Source organism: Drosophila mauritiana, chromosome X (assembly GCF_004382145.1).
Source record: "Drosophila mauritiana strain mau12 chromosome X, ASM438214v1, whole genome shotgun sequence".
NCBI classification, from domain to species: domain Eukaryota; kingdom Metazoa; phylum Arthropoda; class Insecta; order Diptera; family Drosophilidae; genus Drosophila; species Drosophila mauritiana.
The window spans coordinates 3,397,082-3,416,156 of record NC_046672.1 but is presented as its reverse complement, the minus strand read 5'-3'; the positions used below and the strand labels follow the sequence as shown (position 1 = coordinate 3,416,156).

Below are 19,075 nucleotides of genomic sequence, written 5' to 3'. Positions count from 1 at the left end.
TTTTTTTACCATTTTTTTAGTGCAGTGAAGCTGTTTTTTTTCCGCGTGACGATCGCAAATGTGTTTGTGAAGTTATTGAAACCAAATGCCAGTCTCGGCGAAACGCTTACTTCTGAATTTTCAGTTCACCAGGTGCGATCGGAATGGCAAAATGCTGATTCACCTGCTGCTCATCGTTTCGCTTCTGGAAGGTAAAAGGATCATTAGAGCGTAAAAAATATCGAAAAACTGAGCTTAAATGGATTGTTCAAAATGTTGAGAACTATTGAGTGTGTTCTTGATTTATACAATATTTTGAATTGAGAATAAAGAAAACCGAAAAGAAGTTATTTTACAATTAGAGTAAACTAGAAACTGTTAAAGGTTTCCGACAGACTTATTACCTATAAAGTAATTATTGAATATAGTACTACTTAAAAATCGACTCTGATAATAATATTAATAAACTGGAAAATGGTCATATATTAAATATTCTCGTATTCAAAGTTTAATTTGTTATAGTATATACTTTTTTCAAAGCGGATCGCTTTAATTACCGTCGGTCCGCTCATTTAAAAATAATTCAGAAATATTCCAGTTCGTCCCGGATTCCGCATCATTTTAATACAAAAAAAATAAGCAAGCACTCAACTATAAAGATCTATTGAATTGCTTCAGTATTAAAATCTGTAAATCTTGTTTAATCAGCTGAAAACTTAATTTTTGGTGCTGCATAATGCAACCGGAGTAATAAAGTAAAAAGAAAATCAGATCTGGTCAGTGGGCTGGCGTTTGGCCTGATCCGTTTGAAGAGTGCTTATGGGTGTTATCGCGAGCTTATCAGGTGTTTATCGAGGCCGCATTCTGCCCGAGTGCAACCCTGCATCAGTGTTGTGCAGCGACGGAAACGGAAATCGAACGGACGGTCGGAATCCGGCGGGAAAGCGAACGCAAACCGACTTGATAATTGTTTCGCCGTATTGCGGGCCTATTGAAACCCCTAAATGATGGGTAGAGCGGGGAAAACAGGCGATTAATAACTGCTGGGGACTGCTTAATGCACTGTCATGGATACCATTCTCCATTCTCCGTTCTCCATTTTGCATTTTGCCCGCTGCATTGTTGCCATTGCCAATTGCCATTTGGCATTAAAACGTATAAATAACAAACAAATAAATAAATAAACAAAAGACAACGGGCAACATCGAAAACTGAACGCTGGCCATTCAATGGCGCTTTAATTGACTCACTCATCCACTTACATTTACATTTACATCTGCACTCACATTTTCAGAGCTGATCCCACTGATATCAGGATTCGAGCCAAATCTGTTCAACGCGAGTACAGTATGTCACAGTAAATACATTTTTGTTAAGATTTTTAAAATGTTTGTTCAACAAATGTTTGTCTCTTTATTAAAACTAACTTCAGAAATCGTTTTCCGGTCAGACAACAAATGTTTGTCTCTTTATTAAAAGTATCTTCAGATGTCGTTTAACTTAGCGACACACTGTCTGGTCACTGAATCGTGCCCACATATTTCTCGCCTCATTTTAATTGTGTAAAAATTATGTTTTCACCTTGCCCATTTTCCCGCCGGCACTCCCCTCTTACCACAATATTCCCTGGGCACATTTTCACCTGGCCGCCGGTGATTGCTGTTCCGATTGTCTGCCCATCGTATGATAATTGTAAAAAATGAAGTGCCAAATTGTTCACGTCGGCGCGACATTCACAAATACTTTCCTTCCTCGCATTTAATATTTACGGCGCGGTCTTTATTGTTTGCGATTCATTCTAAAAACAGTTGGCCCTTTGTTTTATTCCCCAGTCAATGTGGTTAAATCGTATCATTAATTTTGATTCGCTTTGGGGCTTTCAATGCGCCGAGGTAGATTTCCCAAAATCGGTGGGGCAGCTAGCCATTTGGATGGCTAGTAAACCGAACTAATTTAGAAATCAGCTTTATTATGACTCGATAAAACTTTAATAGACAAGCCGCCACTTATAAGATCAACGCGTGCTAAACTGTTTATTATGGCATATAAATTGAGAACAGAATACTTATGCAGTTCGACGCTTGTACCAATTAAACCTAGATTAAATCGTTTCGAAATATTAAAATTCGCTTAATATTAAAGGTTACTCAAAATATGAATCCAATGCTGACCAGCCTTTGGATCAAAATCTATTACAATATTTAACACGTGTCAATGGTGCGAAAATGGCTCGACAAAACCTCAGGAAGTCCAACTAGTAGCAAAACTATTCCCATAATGTTGATAATTATGCATGGACGTGGCCCACGCTTCGTCCTCGGTCCGCATAAATACGAAATACATGCAGATGTGCATATTTAAAGCACTTAAATCACGGCAAACAATAATTCCCATGCGACGATAATGCCGCAGATGGAAATGCTGTGGATGTAGGATGTAAACTGGCAGCTGATAATGATAAACATAAAAGTGAAAATAATTTTCAATTACAGCAACATTAATAACCGATAATAATCCTAAGCAAATATAATGTGCATGTGCGTGTTTGCTACTGTGTGTGCATATCAATGATATGCAAATTAATTGCCAAACAGGACACCCCGCCCACAAAACCCGCCCACCGGATGTGAAATGTAAGCTAAACCGCAGTATGGCCAAATGGCGGGAGCGAGATAGCGCCATTAATGGCCATTCTGTTGCCGTCCCCCGAGTGACTTAATTGATACCAACAGCACCGGCAGTAACCACGATTTTTTGCACGCATAACAGAAAAAATATGTGTCTCTCACTTCAATCTTTCTATAATTGTGGTATTTAAAAAATATATATATATATAGACTTAAATTTTTCAACATTCCGCCTTCAAAATCGTTGAGAATCTGCTGGCTGCGTACTTTTAGATTCCTGTGGCATACCAAAGTGTCATCATTTCACATTATTTTATTTACTGTGTATTATGCATTTCTCTTTTTTAAGTTTTAACTCACAACTCCCTTTATCCTGCACTTATCATGTGTTTTTTCGTCGGCGGTTCTTCGGCTTTTAGCGCCTGCGGTCAGCGGGAAAAGCCGCAGACGGAGTTACTAGTTTTTTTCCCGCTTTCCTGCGAGAAAAGTTGCTCTGTGCCGAAAAATGCACGTAATTTGTAATTAATTTTATGTGACGCCCAAGGAATAAAATTCGAAAATAGGGGAGAAAGGAATTGAAATTGAAGTAAGCGAATCGCACGAGAATGAGGAATGGAATTGAAGGTTTATTAAAGTTTTTTGTTTAAAATAAACAGCAATAACCAACACAATATTAGATACATTTTTAAATATTTCGAAGCCGAAATATATGAAGAGAAGCCCTGTCTTCTTGCACGAGAAACTTTGTCAATTATAGGGCAACCCTTTTCAAAACACCAAATAAAAAAAATATATTCCAGGAAAGTGTGAAACAGAAATCTAGACACAATTAATTGCGCGACATTTGTTAGGGAAAAAAGGGGAGAAGCCGAGAAATTTAAATTGAATTTTCGCCGGGAAAGTGTAAGTTCAGTCGAAAGCGATTTGTAAAAATGCTAATTTTAATGCCAACCGACAGTCAATTTGCTGGCTTTTCCTTGATGCTGTTCTTTTTTCGCCCAAGTCATTTGTTTGTCTTGGCCGAAGCATGACTTTAAGGCCAAATTCGTTCTGTGTTTCAGCTTCAGCTTGTAGCAGTTTCGGCGTCTTTGGGTCTGGAAACCCACTCTGTTTGGCTTTCAAATTTGCCATTATCACCTATCATTGGTGCTTTGCCACTGGATTTGTGGGCCTGTTCAAGTGTGAGGCCATAAAAAACGAAGGGCCAGAGAAAAGGTAGCATGGTACAGTGAAAGAAACCATTGAAACGTATACTCCTTGCGAACTAAGTGGCTTACAGTTTTGTTATGGCAAAAACTTGCACAGGACGCTGTTCTGCAAACGAACTTATTTCTTTTAGTGCAGAAATCAGAGTTCCTGGTCTCCAGTCCCCACTGTCATTCCCATGCAGATTGGCATCTTTGTATCTTTGAATCGGATCGTGTGTGTTTACCTTGCCACCCACACATGTGAAACACCCAGCCAGCCGCCCAAATCTAATACGTTTCCTTGCTTAACTTTTGCCAATGTCCCGAGCCATAAATTTGCGTCGGCAAATCCTCATTGTCGTTGTGTGATTTAAACTTTTTCCCGAGCAAATGCGAAAAGGCGCCCCGGGATGTGAGCCAAAAATTGACAAGACGAGACTCGAAATGCTGGAGCCGAAAATTGAAATGAAGGCGGAGATTTATGAGGCGGGGGACCTGGATTTCGTATTTTGAGTGGTCCAAGCCCGGGGGTTAATTGACTCTGGCTCCTCTGGCATCTGAAAATCTGCCCGGCAGAAAGGCTCCAAGGATGCTGACCCACGACCAGAAGTCAGGCCAAAGTTCACAAACAACTGGATGAGAGGCGTCGAGTGGTGGTTCGACTCCAGGGGCGGGGGAGCGGCGACAAGTTCATTGGGATTGGCACAATGCTGGAAAACATCTTCGCCTGCATGCAGAGACTCTACGACAGATTGACAAACAAGCCGCAGTCAGCCAAGCAGCAACAGCATTTGCCATTTGCCATTTGCCATTTGCCGGAGGTGCGAGGGGCCAGGCTCCACTGTACCGTCCGCCTGCACAACACTTTGGCTTTGGGGTGGTTGCGAGTTTCCGACACCAAATCTCTGAGTTTGCTGCACTTGAAACTTAACGCACAGATTTTGTTAAAAAATTAATCCGCAATAATGCGCTGATACTTTTTTTGTTTTATGAATAATGAATACGATAAGCTGCAAAATTAATAACCCTGCGGCTTTTCAAACGGTTGACATTTGAAATGACAATTTCAAAGGCTCGGCCAATTGTGCAATAAAATCTTCAAAGAAAGGTAAATATTTGCTGCGCACTTTAACTGCAGCTATACATTTACTTTGTTAATTCCGCCATTGTTTCTCACTGACGGTTTTGCGGGCAAGTCAACATTTAATTTGCCAATAAATCAATAATGAATTCAATCAGTGCGATCTCGAACAACACGCAGTGCAGCAATTAATTCGCCAATGAATGCATTCCCTCGCCGGAATAAATTTGCTGGAATATTTTTAGCTTGTGGCCGGCAAGTAGATTATCCAGATTACCAACTCTAGAACTTCCTGGGTCGGCGTTTTGCATTTGGCAGGCGGCAGGCGGCACACACATAGTCACCGAAAGTGCGATAAATCATGCCTCTGGCCAATTGAGTCAATTCAGCACATCTCGCCCTGCAACACTTAAACGCATATATATTTCTACACACAATACCCGCCCCGATCTCCGGCAATCCGTTGGTGAGCCAACGGTACTGTCTATAAATATTTAAATTTCAAGTTTGCCAAAAGTTTTTTGCATGCATTACGATGATGCAGACGCCGGTGAAGCGGGATTCTCGGGTTTTCGGGTGGAGTTTGCGGCCAGGACGGCAGTCGTGCGTGCAGCAGTCGCTGTCTGGTGAATCCCTTCGATCCACTCTATTCAATTTCATTCATACACCTTAACGGGTCCCTCGGATTCTGCATCTTCATTTTTTAGTTTACATTCAAGCACACAATCGTTACAACTTTAAAATCGGCCATTAGATTAATATTCATTATAATAAACTAGTGTAGTTGGCGGGCTTGATGAGTTATCGTTGTTTTTTAAAATATCCCGCAGAAATGAATATTATGTAAGAGTATTAACCCTCTTCACTGTCTTCCTTCACTATTTGCATACTTTTTTTCTTTGGTTTACGGCCTGGAAAACTTTTTTGCAGCACTTGCAAGTGAAATGTTTGATTTTCGATGATTCAATAAATTATTTATATTTGCGTGTGCCCCGTGCCCGAAGCCGTTCTCGTTTACGTAACCGTATCCGTATCCGCACCCGTTGTCTCGTCCGTCCACTTGCCCGAGCTCCGGATTCCCGTTTCGCGGAGAGTCAAAGTGCCGTAGTCGTACTGCCAGGCAGCCCAGCCGGATGTCGATCTTCAATTAGCCGCCGCAGCTCTTTAAATTGTCTGCCGCCGGTCGTCTGGCATAGTAAAGTTGTTGGCAAGGCCGGAATGCAGTGGGTGGGTGGGAGGTGAGCTGGTGGGCAGAAGGCTGGTTACGGGGCACATTTAAAAGCGATAAATCACGGACTTTTTGGCAGACGCAACATGGGAGGCGGCGGGCATGGTATTTCTGGGGGGATTATTGCGCAGGGAAGGGCCTTGAATGCATTGCCAGTGAACTGGCGCGATATCATTAACTGCCATACACACACACACACACACACACACACACACACACACAGCTGGAAAAACACACACCGCTGCACTCTAATCTCGCTCCTTTTTTTCATTCTTGCAGCAATTGGCGCCTTTCAGCCGGAGTTCGTGGAGAGCATTTCCAACGTGTCCGTGGCCGTCGGACGCGATGCAACCTTCACGTGTCACGTCCGACATTTGGGCGGCTATCGGGTAAGTCATCAGTTAGCGCCAGTGCACTGGAAATCATCCAGCGTGCATGCAACTAAGTATTTTCCGAGAGTTTGTGATGTCGAACTAAACATACTTTCCAATAAGGTGGGCTGGCTCAAGGCCGACACCAAGGCCATCCAAGCCATCCACGAGAACGTAATCACGCACAATCCTCGCGTCACGGTCAGCCACTTGGACCAGAACACGTGGAATCTGCACATAAAGGCGGTTTCCGAGGAGGATCGCGGCGGCTATATGTGCCAACTGAACACGGATCCGATGAAGAGCCAGGTGAGCTTGCTAATTGCTAATTTCGGCTGCACTGCCGTATACTTGATAAAATTACGTATACGCACTGTAGTTCGCTTAGTTTTTAAGACTAGACTAGACTACTTTATTGCCGCATTGAAACTGAAGGGGTTCAACAATTATATTCAAACGAAAATTCGAAAATTGGTTGCATAACTCTGGTTAGTTTTCTGTCTGCCCTGCTTTTCAATTCATATCTCATATACAGATTGTTTGCACGACCCTCCTCGGTGTTGTGCACGTTGTGGTGAAAATGATATTCCCATTTTCCGATCCATTCTTTTCATGCGGCATTAAACGGTGGAGGGAAATGCGAATGCATTGAGCTGTTGTACTTGCCGCTGTTATTGTTTGTTCGCCACCATTTCCCCCTTCCCCCTTCGATTTCCCACATTTTCCACCCACTTATTCTTCTACTTGTTTGGGGAAAGGAAAGCGCAGCAAATCGAAAGCGAAAACTATGCGAAAACAGCGGCGAGGAGGAAAATGTTGGGGCATATAAATTGGCAGCATCATGTGCGCACACATATGTGTATAAATTTTGTTTGTTTGTGTGCGTATTTGCGGCGTGTGTGCGTGTGTGAATGGGTGTGTCCGCTCACACGTACACTCGTGTGTCCAGCGAAGTGAAGTTTATGGTGCCAATAAAATGTATTTCATGCTTCCTTAATTTTTATTTGCACTTTTACGCTCTTCACAACAACAACAACGGCAGCAGGGTCAAAGTGCACCGCACTGCCCGCCCCCTTTTGCCACACCCGCACCGTCCCGTCTTAAACTATTTACCTTGGCTTAGTTTATTCCTAGTTTATTCGACATCACTTCGCTCGACATCACTCCGCTTTACTCGCCATATAAAACACTTTGCCGTTACTCCTGCTTTACGAGCCACTTGCATAATCAGCCAAGATTACACTGGAGAAAATTCAATAATCTTTTTTCATGTGATACTCCTCTATGTAAATAGAAAATAAGCAATACAGATCGAGTAATTATTTTACAATTTCACGGTTAATTTTCCAAACATTTCATTAATACATAATTTCGAATGAAGAATTATAGAAAGATTTGGTATTTTTTCGCCGTGCACTTGGCTGTGCCCTTGTCCCTTCAGTAATTTGTGATCATTTAAGTAAGTGGAATGAAATCCGGTGCGTGCTAATGTTTTTGCTCGCTGGTGTCTTATATTTCTGTTTTGTCTTATTTTTGGTAATTGTAGATTGGCTTCCTGGACGTCGTGATTCCGCCGGACTTCATCAGCGAGGACACCTCCTCCGATGTGATTGTGCCGGAGGGCAGTTCCGTGCGACTGACATGTCGGTGAGTATGTACCGTATATGGTTTTAGCTTGGGTCCTAGCATTCGCAGGGAATTATTAAAGCGTACTTGTTTTCAATAAATAGTTGAATAGACCATTCAACGGGATAAGCCCATTCAATCGTTTCCAGAAATAGGAGCATACCAAGTAAATCATTACGTAAACTATTTTCTTATTGACTTAAAGTAAGACCTAGTTCAGTTTTGACTTTGGCTATTAAATGCCAGTTTCCATTCGCAATCTACGTTTCCATCTTTTTCCTCTCAACTTCCATTCTCCTTCCGTGTAATAATGTCAACAAATTAAGTGACACTTCATTTCTCTTGATTTAGCACCGAAACTCCTTGGCCACCCTAGGGCTAAGCCCGCCGACGGGTATGCTAGTTTTCCGAACAAGCAGGGATTTCGCTTCGACTTGTAAGCGTGCGTACTTTCTACGACATTAGGGTATTACCAAAAACCGTCTCTAATTTGTGCTCTTGGTTTTGGGGTGATTTTTGGTGGCTGATTTATGAACTTGACCGCAACCACGAAGTGTTGCTCTCTTTTTTTTAACGATTTAACCGCAAAATGATGAAACGATGGCGATAAGCGCACTTTTCCCGCTTTTCCATGTGTTAATGTGCGAGTGTGGAAAGCTATTAGAGGACTTGTCTGCGAAATTCCTCTTTTGTTTTCTGTTCATTTTTAATGCCACTTAGTGCAAATCCCTTAAAATGAATTCAACTTTTACGTAACGAGCATTAAAAGCATCGACTGGTAAACTTTAACGAAATTAAACCTTCCTGTTGAGAGTTATTGAAATATTTACATGGTTTGCGGAGGTCCTTGAATAGAAAGAAATTTACTAGCTAGTAAATTTAACTTTGTCCGAAAGAGACAGTCATAATTCCCTTAAATTTTGTTAGATTAAAGACAAAAGAGACTTCCCTTAAACGAACCCAAGAAGGTCATTTAGCGAGGGCCACTCCGAGAGTTGTTGTATAACTTGCTGAACCGAAGTGAAATTTGCTTTGTCTAGCCGTCCTTGGGCCATGCAAATTGCACTTAGTTGGGCTAAAAAAGAGAGACCGTCTTGGCCCGGCTAAACATGGCCAAGAAACTGCCGCTGACTGCTAACTGTTGGCCCATTGTATTGCTCATGTGTATAGGAGTTTCTGTGTATCTGTGTTCTGGCTGATTTTCTTTTTAGCCATTTTGCATCTGTTTGCGGCATCATAAAAATTTACCACACCCGTGTCTGGTTTGCTGTTGAACAACTGCTGTCTTAACACGCATCTCCAGGACGTACCTACTACTGCTCGATATTGAAGGGTATGTTGTCTAGGCGATTGGTAGATTTCAGTTCCCTCGGACATTAAAGCGTTTGAGTGCATTATTTATAAGGTTTGAATTTGAAGGTTTACAGAAGCAGATCCAGGAAATACCAATGAAATATATTTTATGATATAGTATATATTATACAGAGAGAGTCGAGATGTCGATCAGTGTTTCGAAGGGTTTTCAAAGTGCACCACACACTTGAGCGCCTGCTGGCTTCAAGCGCTTTGCCTGCCCGCTTTTCCGCTTTCCCACCCAGCCTTCGCACTGCACAAAAGTTTTTGCTCCAACCGAGCCACAATGGAGTCCTCGGCTGAAGCATCGTCATATTAAATTTAATAAGCCACTGAACTTGAATATTTTCCATTTGGCATCTCGGCACTTCCATTTGGCGCTTCCCATTTCAATTTGCCATCAACATTGTGGGGGCGTGGCCAGTTGGTTCATGGTTTATGGGTTCCTAAATGGTTTCCGATCTCGAGCTGCTTGAGCCGCAGTTGAGAACAGAAAGTGTTACCTGAAAAACAGCCAATTTGAATTCAAAGGGCGCGCATAGGTAAATCCATTTGTGGGCATTTTTTTAATTTTAGTTCTTTTAGTTGCCAGCTTCTATGGATCCCTCACTGTACTCTTGTCGCATTTCATTGGCAGGGCCCGCGGCTATCCGGAACCGATTGTCACCTGGCGGCGCGAAGACGGCAACGAAATTGTCCTGAAGGACAATGTGGGCACTAAGACCCTAGGTAAGTATCCAGTTCGCAGGACATTTGCGCTTTTCCGGGCTAAGAGTATATTTATTGTTCCCGCCTTCTCGTTTCCGCACACTTGCAGCGCCCTCCTTTCGCGGCGAGGTGCTGAAGCTATCAAAGATCTCGAGGAACGAGATGGGCTCCTACCTGTGCATCGCCTCCAACGGAGTACCGCCATCGGTCTCAAAGCGCATCTCCCTCAGCATACACTGTGAGTATTTGCCTCCTCCGCTCTGGCACTGCGCCATTAATTAGAGAAGCCTGCGGTTGGTCAACTCTTTTCGGTGTCGGTGTTGGTGTTGCATCCTCATGTCCATCCTCCGCTGCATACACATCCGCAGCCCGTCTCATCATCTCCCCATCGCCATCATGAACATCAGTCAGCCAGCTGGGTTTTGGCCACGGCAGCTGTGGCGTTTATCTTACATTAGGTTCCTACACTGCGACTATCGGGAAGAGGCGAACAATTGGATTACGTTGAAAAGTTCCCATACTGTAGGATTCCTGGCCCTGCAAATATTTATATATTTTGCTAAATATTTTAACGAAGTGGGTTGCTAACTTTATTTGAATTTGGCCCACGAACTCCTTCGTTTCTTCGGTGTACGGAAAGTCCTCGGTAGCGCAAGGATGCGGGGGCGGTGTGATAAAAGGCAAACGCCAGAAGACAGAAGGTAAACTCGGGCCCTATGCTGCTCTATGTGCCGTGCTAACTCGATTGTCCTTGTTGTAATCCGTTTAAATCCTGTCACTGATACCGGGCATTACCTGCTTCGTCTTTGCTTGTTGTTTTTTGTTTTCTTTTTTTCACAGGTGGGGAGACGGGTCTGCCCCTCTTTGGTGGGCCACAGATTTTTTGTCAAGCTGTCTGCAGCACGTGCTGCTCCTGCCCACTTCCTACTATTTTTCGCAGCCCCCTTTTTGCCAGCTTTCCCCGTCGCTCCGCCGGCCCCACCCTTGCACTTTTGACTCCACTGCCATGTGGCAGTTCACTCAATCATCAAGGCAGTCAAAAGAGGTGTGGCAAGGGCGGCTCGTGGGTGGCACTGCGTTTGTTTGTCCTGCCCCTCTTTCTTCATCGCCCTATTTGGTTTTCGGATCGTTTTCCAGTGCAGCACTTCCTCTTCGTGTCCACCCTAGGAGTAAGGTGGCAGAATCACGCCTCTTAACATTTTGACATTGTGTTAATGCGGTCTTTAAGCGGCACTGCGTCCATGTGTGTCGGCACAACTTTAACCTTTGTCCTATAAATACATACAATATCTGAGCCATGCTACTACAAATAGTATTACATTTCACTTTTCTATATTTTATTTTCTAAACTCTTTTGTAATCCACTTGGCTCTTCCAGAACTTGACATATATAAAGTTATACCAATAGACTTTTTACTGATCCAGGGTGGCAAATGGTAACTCTACATTTTAGAACCCAACAAGTATATGTTAAACAAGAATTTTACGATTTGGTAGCATCAGAGGACACATTTTTTGGGGAGTGTTACTGCGGTCGCAACCATTTGAGTGCCATCTTTTGGACCGCTTGTCAGCAGTAAACAGTCACTGGTTAGCAGTTATCTGCAAGGAGCAGCCGAGGCAGAGACCTGGGAAAACTTTTGATCAACTCGAGAGTAGCGAGTTCCCCGCGTTTTACCCTAATTTCCCTGCCCCCTCCACGATACCCCGTTTCCGGTGCGTGTTTACTTTTCCTGTTGCCATTTTGCAACAACTTCCTTGCAATTTGTTTGCCAAAGATTTGGTGGGTGCGGAAACTTTTGGTGGAGTCAGTTGCAGGAGCTGGCTGAGTTGCAGATGCCTTGCCGCTGCTGCAAGTAGCTGATAAAAATGCACGGCTAAAAAAGTGATCATCTTGCGACTTAGAAGATATATAAGGTACAACCACACGTGTTTCTGGTGGCTTTGGCTTTTCACCTTGCATTGTTTTGCATAGCTGAAAGATCCTTTTGTGCCTTTAGACTTTGTTATTCAACATTAAAGTAGGACACACTTTTTTGCAGTGTTCAAGTCTGCCGCATTCCGCCTTTCACGCTTCCGTTGCACTGTGTTTTCCGTTCGTCGGCCTTTTAGCCGTTTCCCCTAATTAGCTGCACCTATGGGATGTGCAACAGGAACTGGCAGCGTGCCGCATCCCAGCAGCAACATGCCACTTCCCGCGCGCAGGCTGACGTCTGCCTTGTGTAACACCGTATCTTTAACCGGACTGGAAATGCCATCTTCGTCCTTATTTTCAGTCTTGGTCACGAGGCACGTTTGGTTCCCTGCCTGCCACGCCTGCTTTTTTGTGCAACGCCCCCGTCATGGGTTGTAAACCGAACACACAGGAAATAAACGCAGCAAAATGACAAAAATCACGTTCGTTTGAAAGCCACCAAAAGAGTGCAGAGTAGAGAAAAGAAATGAAACCGACGAGCTTGGACCACTTCCCTAACAGATCCCAGCGCCCTTAAAGCGTCAGATCATTCGGGGACCTTATTATCCTTTCGATGTATGTCACTCACACTGTTTAGGTCCAATCCTGTGCCCGTGAAGCGCACTGCAAGCCGACTAACCGCTTACAGCACGCATGGGTTCAGAATTTTTGTCACCTTCGGCCAACTCGAGCTCTCCAAAACAATTGCCCGAAATGCGAGTCTGGTGCTCCAGATTGCTGGGAAATTTTTAGGGTGAAAACTGGGCAAATTCGGGGCGACAGTTGGCAAGGAACAGAGAGCACGTGGGCCAGGGGGCGTGTGGCAGCAGTGGCAGCAGTGGCAGGAGTGGCAGCAGCTGACGACGTCATTAGTGCATATTTGTGGCTTTGTTTGCCGCAAAAGCGGGCGGCTGCAGAGCAGGAGCACCTGGCCAAATGGCTGAATGGCCCGAAGGTGAAAGGTGAAAGGTTGAAAGGTGGCCGTTGGCCAGGCAGGAACATGCTCAGAATAATCATTGCAAAATTGCAAATCGCCCAGCGAAAGTGCCGAGGGACTGCAGGTCCTTTATCCGGCATAAATGCACTGAGGATAGACCCTAAATGTGGCAGGTTTCCAGGACTCTTCCCCAGTTCACGGATCCCCGATCCACATATGGATTAAAGCAGCGACAGTCGGTCCAGAAGCTGGACCTCAAAATCGGCAGAAGCTGACGACTTTGCCGTATTCACTCGGAAAAGTTATGCCATATATTCGAAAATTATGAAACATGATTCGAAAAAATGTAAATGTGAATTTTCAAATTTACTTGTCGCTTAACATTGCATTGCACTAGAAACTTTTGATGCATCTATTCAAAATCAAACAAATTAATTCACCTAATATTATTGTTTATAAAGTTTTAAATTTATATTATTTAAGGTTTGGAGAATGCAGATTTTAAATAATTGATCATGTGTCCTTCGGCGCTGGCAAAAAGCAAAATTGCAACCTAGTTATTTTATATGCATACATGAAATTTAAGAGGGCTAAACACAAGCGGCTATAGAGATAGTTGATGGCTCAGACAGAGCGCAGTCGGCCATGTAAATCAATTAAAATCCTCTGGCTGGGAGAGTCCTTGCGCCAGGACGAAACACGGAGTTGCACGCTGCCGGACCAGCAATCAACTATCAATGCACATGGCCGCAAATGTCTTAAGGGCAGGGGCAAGTGGGTAGAAGGAGAATAGATGAAGACAATGTGCAATCTGTGAGCTGTTAGCTGCGGGGCAGGGTACTCGCATTTCGGTCCTCTGGCAGGTTTTACCAGACCACCAATTTTGGTCAGGACCTCCCCCGAAATGCCAGTCCCTCCGGGACCCGGACTAAGTGACAATAAATACGAAAGTTGGGCCATCGGCAAAAGAGTTGTCAATGCAGCACCGTTCGACGTCCTCTGCATGAACTGCATTCTGATGAGTTCTGGAAAATGAGTGGAGAAATTTTGGCGGCGGGAAGTCGGGGGGAAAAGCGGAAAGAGCCAGGAGCGCACACCATCAAATTATGCCACACTCAATTGGCCCTCAAGTGCGCTAGCCAACTTTTGTTCTGCCCTCAAAGGGAGTCCTTTCTGAATGGCCGACGGTTGCCATATTGAAGGGCTTAGTTAGCATACAGAGCAATGTGTATAAAATATTATTAATAAACGTTATATCTATATAACGGCAGTCTAAAATTCCTCTTTGATGTTAATGTGCATTCATTTAATTTGGAACAAATATCATTTGTAAAATCGCTTTTGTTAACGGTCTGAAATAACAAAATATAACAACATTGCATCGCACAAAACGAGGTCAAAATATATAGTGATGGGGATATTTAGTTTCTTGGGAGCCCTTGGTTATTTGAGTTCTTCCTCCTCCCCGAAGGATCCCTCGTCCTTATCAGTCCCCTCGAGTTCCCGCTTGATCGGATTTCCGATTCGCACATTGATGATCCTCTCCTTGTCCTTGCGGCTGTTTCCCTTTAAGGACTTAACAGTGACGCTCAGGACAACGCAAGCCACAGTGGCCACGCCCACGCACATCAGAGCCTTGTGGGCGGGGCGCAGGTTGCCCAGATTATTGCCCAAGTTGCCCAGGCTGCCCAATCCTCCCAATCCTTTGGGCGCAACTCTAGGCAGAATAGCCAGCTGATCCGTCAGGTTGGACAGGAACTTTGAGTAGTCCGACATTCTCGACACTGCAGGAAAATGTAATCACCCAAATTAATGACAATCATTATGAACGGGAAATATTAGACGATTGATCTTTGACATGATCAATGAAATGTTTATAAAAACATCCTAAATGTGTTGATTGGGTTTGGTGAAGTAGAGAGCATAATTACTTTGACCGAGCTGACCAATCTGAGCCAATTTGATGGCCGATCGCTTGACAGCATTTGCTTTACTTGAACACCTCACAGTGCTGAGCCACCGAACTCATACCCAAACCTTCACCTCGTTGCAGTTCATCCGGTCATCCAAGTGCCGAATCAATTAGTCGGCGCACCACTTGGCACTGATGTCCAAATCGAGTGTCACGTCGAAGCCTCGCCCAAATCAATTAACTACTGGATTAAGGACACGGGTAAGTGAGTGCGAGCGGAGTGCCGAGACCGGTCTGCCGATACGTATATATAAATGCGAATATATATATATATGAATATGTACGGTCATTTATATACACATGTATATATGCCTATACGGACAGATGGGTACACACATCTATGCAGATGTCGGGCTCCGGGGCCGAACGCATCATTACTCCAACATCGATTCGAATCGAAGCGCTTGGCATTGTCATTAGTCAGTTGTCAGATTGCGGCACGTTCGCTCGTTGCAGGTGGTGCAGTTTGGTGGCGGTGGTCCGGGGACTTCCAGTACTCCGGGTCGGACTGTATCCCCCGGAACACCTAAATTTCAATCATTCTCAGTACGCCTATGCGTATTCTACACTAGACTAGTTGAAAGAGGTCACTCGAGAACTGATGCTTTTTACACTTATTTTGTTTAGTTTTCACTCACACAAGTTTCCACAGTAGAGTTTCCTTGGGAAAATGTTCTTATTTTTCAACAAAATTATTTGAGATGTGCACTATAGAAGAAAATAAAATGAAGTTAACTTTTTGATCCGTAAGAAATGCTAACATTTGACAGATTTCGATTCACAGCTTACTTTCTATTGATATGATTTCTACGCGAGTTACATTGTTAGCTAGGAAGGACAAATTATGAATCTATGAATGATGAATTGCTAAAACCGAACAACATATATTAAAACCATCCACCAGGTGAGATGATTGTGACATCGGGCAAGTATCATGTGCAGGAGAGCTCGCAGTCCATGTACGAGACCAAAATGTCAATGATAGTCAGGAAGTTCCAGAAGGACGATGTCGGATCCTATCGCTGCATTGCCAAAAACTCACTCGGCGAAGTCGACAGCAGTATCCGCTTATACGGTGAGTTTTTCAGCACCTCTCCATCAAAGTGCCATGAACGAGGGCCCAACAGCAGAGGTGTAACAATTAAGTGCATTCCTCCGGTTTGGTATAAAATACCGACATTTATAAGAGCAATATTCAAATGTATTATTTTATTCAGTTTGGCCAAGGAATATGACCGAATGATTTTAAATTGCTAATTTTCCTTTTGACATTGCTATTTACATGGCCTCCATTGTTTGGCCTGGAATCCGCGAAATGGAACGTATTTGCACCTTTGTTTCAATTACATTTTCTCATTCGCTTCTTCTTTTTTTCGTTTTTTTTTCACGCTGCCCTACAGAAATCCCCGGACCGAATCGTAATAAAAATCCGCTGAGCGGCGGCGGAAGCCTGGATGCGGATGCCAATGACATTTTGAAGCAGAAACAACAAGTCAAAGTCACCTACCAGCCGGAGGACGAGGAGCTGCAGTACGGATCCGCCGAGGATTTCGAGGCGGAAGGTGGCGAGGGCGGGGGCTTGACGCCGTTATCGCCGCACGTTTACTACACCAGCGGCAATAAACCGGCCACACATAAGCCGGGCAACTCCGGCGGCAATCAGCATCTACATCAGCAGCACCACCATCACCACCACCACAACAACCAGCAGCACAGTGGTGGGGCAGGTGGTGGCCCAACTGGCGGTGAGTCGGGGTCACTTGGCGGCGAAATGGGTGGCATCACCCGCAAGCCACCGCCATATTACGGTGGCAATACGGAAGTGCGAGGCCCCATTGACAACAACGAAATGAGCTCAGGCTCCGGAGACTCGCGATTGCGTCGAGGTCACCACTTGCCCATTCTCCTCCTCCTCCCATTCGCGCGGCTCATCCTGGTCAGGAGTTGGCACTGCCGACATACGTTCATAATGGGCTTGTCGCAGGCTAGCCTGCCCGGCCTTTTGCTCAGCCTCTTATAATACGCAGTCTAGTAGAACCACCAGTACATTCGACCGGAGAATCAACAAAGCATCACTGCAGCGAAGAAAGTCGTGGTCTTTGGGTCGGTCCCTACTACAAGACATTCTATCAACCGAAAAGCTAGTGGTAGTGTGCAACACTCAGTTTAAGGATATCAACAACACTTTCATCAACGCACATATGCATCCGAGAAACGCCTACAATGGAGTTAATTGAACGCTGTCTAAAAACTTCGGCAACAAAACACAACACGCATTAAGAGGTTTGCAATTCATTCTCGATCAGATAGCACAAATTATAGTGTGAAGGTCGAAGGTTCTAAGCATCTAACTACATTCATACCAATCGTTCAGCAGCGACATTTTCACAGACAGTTTCTCAGCCGTAATGAGATCGCGTACATAAAACAAACATGTTGTAGTAGAAAATGTTAAATTGTTTATAACGTAAGGGAAAAACAAAAAACAGGGATGGTATTTGCACGCATCCATATTTAGTGAATGTATTTGACGCAAGAATTTCTAGTGTTATTGAGACATTTTTAAGGGGGTTGCACGGTTAATGAATCACAGCTAGCCTAAGGTAAAATGGTTCCCTAAAGAATTTACGGTGAAGAAAAATCAGATTGGGAAATTTGGGATTTTTTTAGAGCTTGATAGCGCGATAGGAGAAAACGCTTTATTTATTGCTTTCAAGTCCACAACTTTGATTGCACTCATTATCAATCAACCCTTTTTTGTTGATTTTTCTCATTTATATTTGGCGACTGTCACACCTTCTTGCCAATTTCCAATTTCCCAAACCGATTTACAAAACTCTTGAAAGGTCAATTAATGTAGAAAAGTAACACAGAACAAGAGGAACCCAATTTCTTTTACTTTGCGTTTGTCATTCGTTGATTTGGGCTACTTCCAGCTGCCTTTTGTTGATTTGTACAACTTTGATTGACACTTGTGAGGTTCCGCGAAAGGGTGTGAGTTTATGATAAATAGACCCAGAACTTTTTCTAATTTATTTTTTGTCAGCAGATTTGTTAAATGCGTTGCTGCTGTACCTTAAAATATAAACACATTTCTTGTTTCGATGCAAATGGTTTACACACAAACTGCGATGCCCTTTAACCCCTTCATGCACAGCTTGTAACCCCTTCTTACCAACTATTTCTTGGTGTTTGCCAAAAGTTTTTCTTTCCTCGTGCTTTATTTCCCAAGTCTTTGCAGAGGAGTGTTTTTTTTTTCTTTTTTTGTGGCAACGTCTTGTCTTTGCAGCTGAGTATGTGTGTGTTTATGCGTGGTGCTATGTATGTGTGTGTGTTTTTTTTTCAAATGTGTGTGTGGCAGCTGTGGGGCACAAGTTGTGGACACAGAAAACTCTCGGCTCCCATCTGCGTTGCATTTGCTTTTGATGAATTACTTGCATGTCAGTTAACCACACACACATCACACCCACACAGCTACGTTTTTAATGAAATGAAAACTTTTTGGCAAAGTGAATTTCATTGTAAGCATACCCAAACCTCGAGACCCCCAAAAACCCAAAACAATCCGCTGCCAGAACTTAAAACTAAAATAAAAAAAAAACAACGGGACAGCTACAAATATACAAAACCGCCAAAAGCTGCCACTGATGATGATAATAAGACGCTGACAACCGCAGCAACAGCTAAATGAACATCGGCGGCAAAAGGCGGCAAAAGACCAAATAAACATGTCGCCAAATCCGAACCCAAATGTGGGGCTGTCTTAGCTACGTTGTTACACATTGCACGGACACCAAGAAAAGGAAGCCAAGCTGCAACGGAGAACATCGGGAACTAGTCAACCGGCAGCCACACTTTTCCTGATGTTGCAAGTTGCTGTTCCTGCCTCCATTGTCCATTGATGATGTTGTTGCTGCTCGTGTTGATGTTTGTCGGACTTCTCATGTTGCTCATGTTGCAGGAAAGGCTCTGCTCTGCTAACGCCCACGTTGGGCGCCAGCTGTGACGAACTGTTTTCCTGCCTTCTGCTCGCTTCGAATTGCCACGACTAG

General features: G+C 43.9%; 2 protein-coding genes and 1 long non-coding RNA gene across 4 annotated transcripts in view; 1 reads left to right on the top strand and 2 right to left on the bottom strand.

Moving 5' to 3' along the window:
- The window catches only part of LOC117148771, a 97,009-nt gene that overhangs the window by 3,008 nt on the left and 74,926 nt on the right, over positions 1 to 19,075 (bottom strand). For both annotated transcript variants that reach the window (XR_004459924.1, XR_004459925.1), the window contains exon 3: positions 10 to 184. This is a non-coding gene — a long non-coding RNA (uncharacterized LOC117148771). The remainder of the gene's footprint in view (positions 1 to 9; positions 185 to 19,075) is intronic.
- On the top strand, positions 63 to 17,214 carry LOC117148770 (lachesin). The gene is made up of 9 exons (XM_033316368.1): positions 63 to 191; positions 6,382 to 6,491; positions 6,597 to 6,782; positions 8,020 to 8,120; positions 10,090 to 10,181; positions 10,270 to 10,398; positions 15,105 to 15,224; positions 15,928 to 16,098; positions 16,424 to 17,214. The coding sequence occupies exons 1-9, from the start codon at positions 86 to 88 to the stop codon at positions 17,041 to 17,043; spliced, it is 1,635 nt and encodes a 544-aa protein (XP_033172259.1). The 5' UTR covers positions 63 to 85; the 3' UTR covers positions 17,044 to 17,214.
- Positions 14,347 to 15,899, bottom strand: LOC117148769. The gene is made up of 2 exons (XM_033316367.1): positions 15,662 to 15,899; positions 14,347 to 14,835 (listed from the first exon to the last, which is right to left on the bottom strand). The coding sequence occupies exon 2, from the start codon at positions 14,825 to 14,827 to the stop codon at positions 14,495 to 14,497; it is 333 nt and encodes a 110-aa protein (XP_033172258.1). The 5' UTR covers positions 14,828 to 14,835; positions 15,662 to 15,899; the 3' UTR covers positions 14,347 to 14,494.

Bases quoted from the DNA above. Each gene is read 5' to 3' on its own strand.
- LOC117148769 (XM_033316367.1), bottom strand. From the start codon at position 14,827: ATGTCGGACTACTCAAAGTTCCTGTCCAACCTGACGGATCAGCTGGCT.
- LOC117148770 (XM_033316368.1), top strand. From the start codon at position 86: ATGCCAGTCTCGGCGAAACGCTTACTTCTGAATTTTCAGTTCACCAGG. The intron at 10,399-15,104 runs GTGAGTATTTGC...ACCTCGTTGCAG, and splicing joins CATCTCCCTCAGCATACACT to TTCATCCGGTCATCCAAGTG. The intron at 16,099-16,423 runs GTGAGTTTTTCA...GCTGCCCTACAG, and splicing joins CAGCAGTATCCGCTTATACG to AAATCCCCGGACCGAATCGT.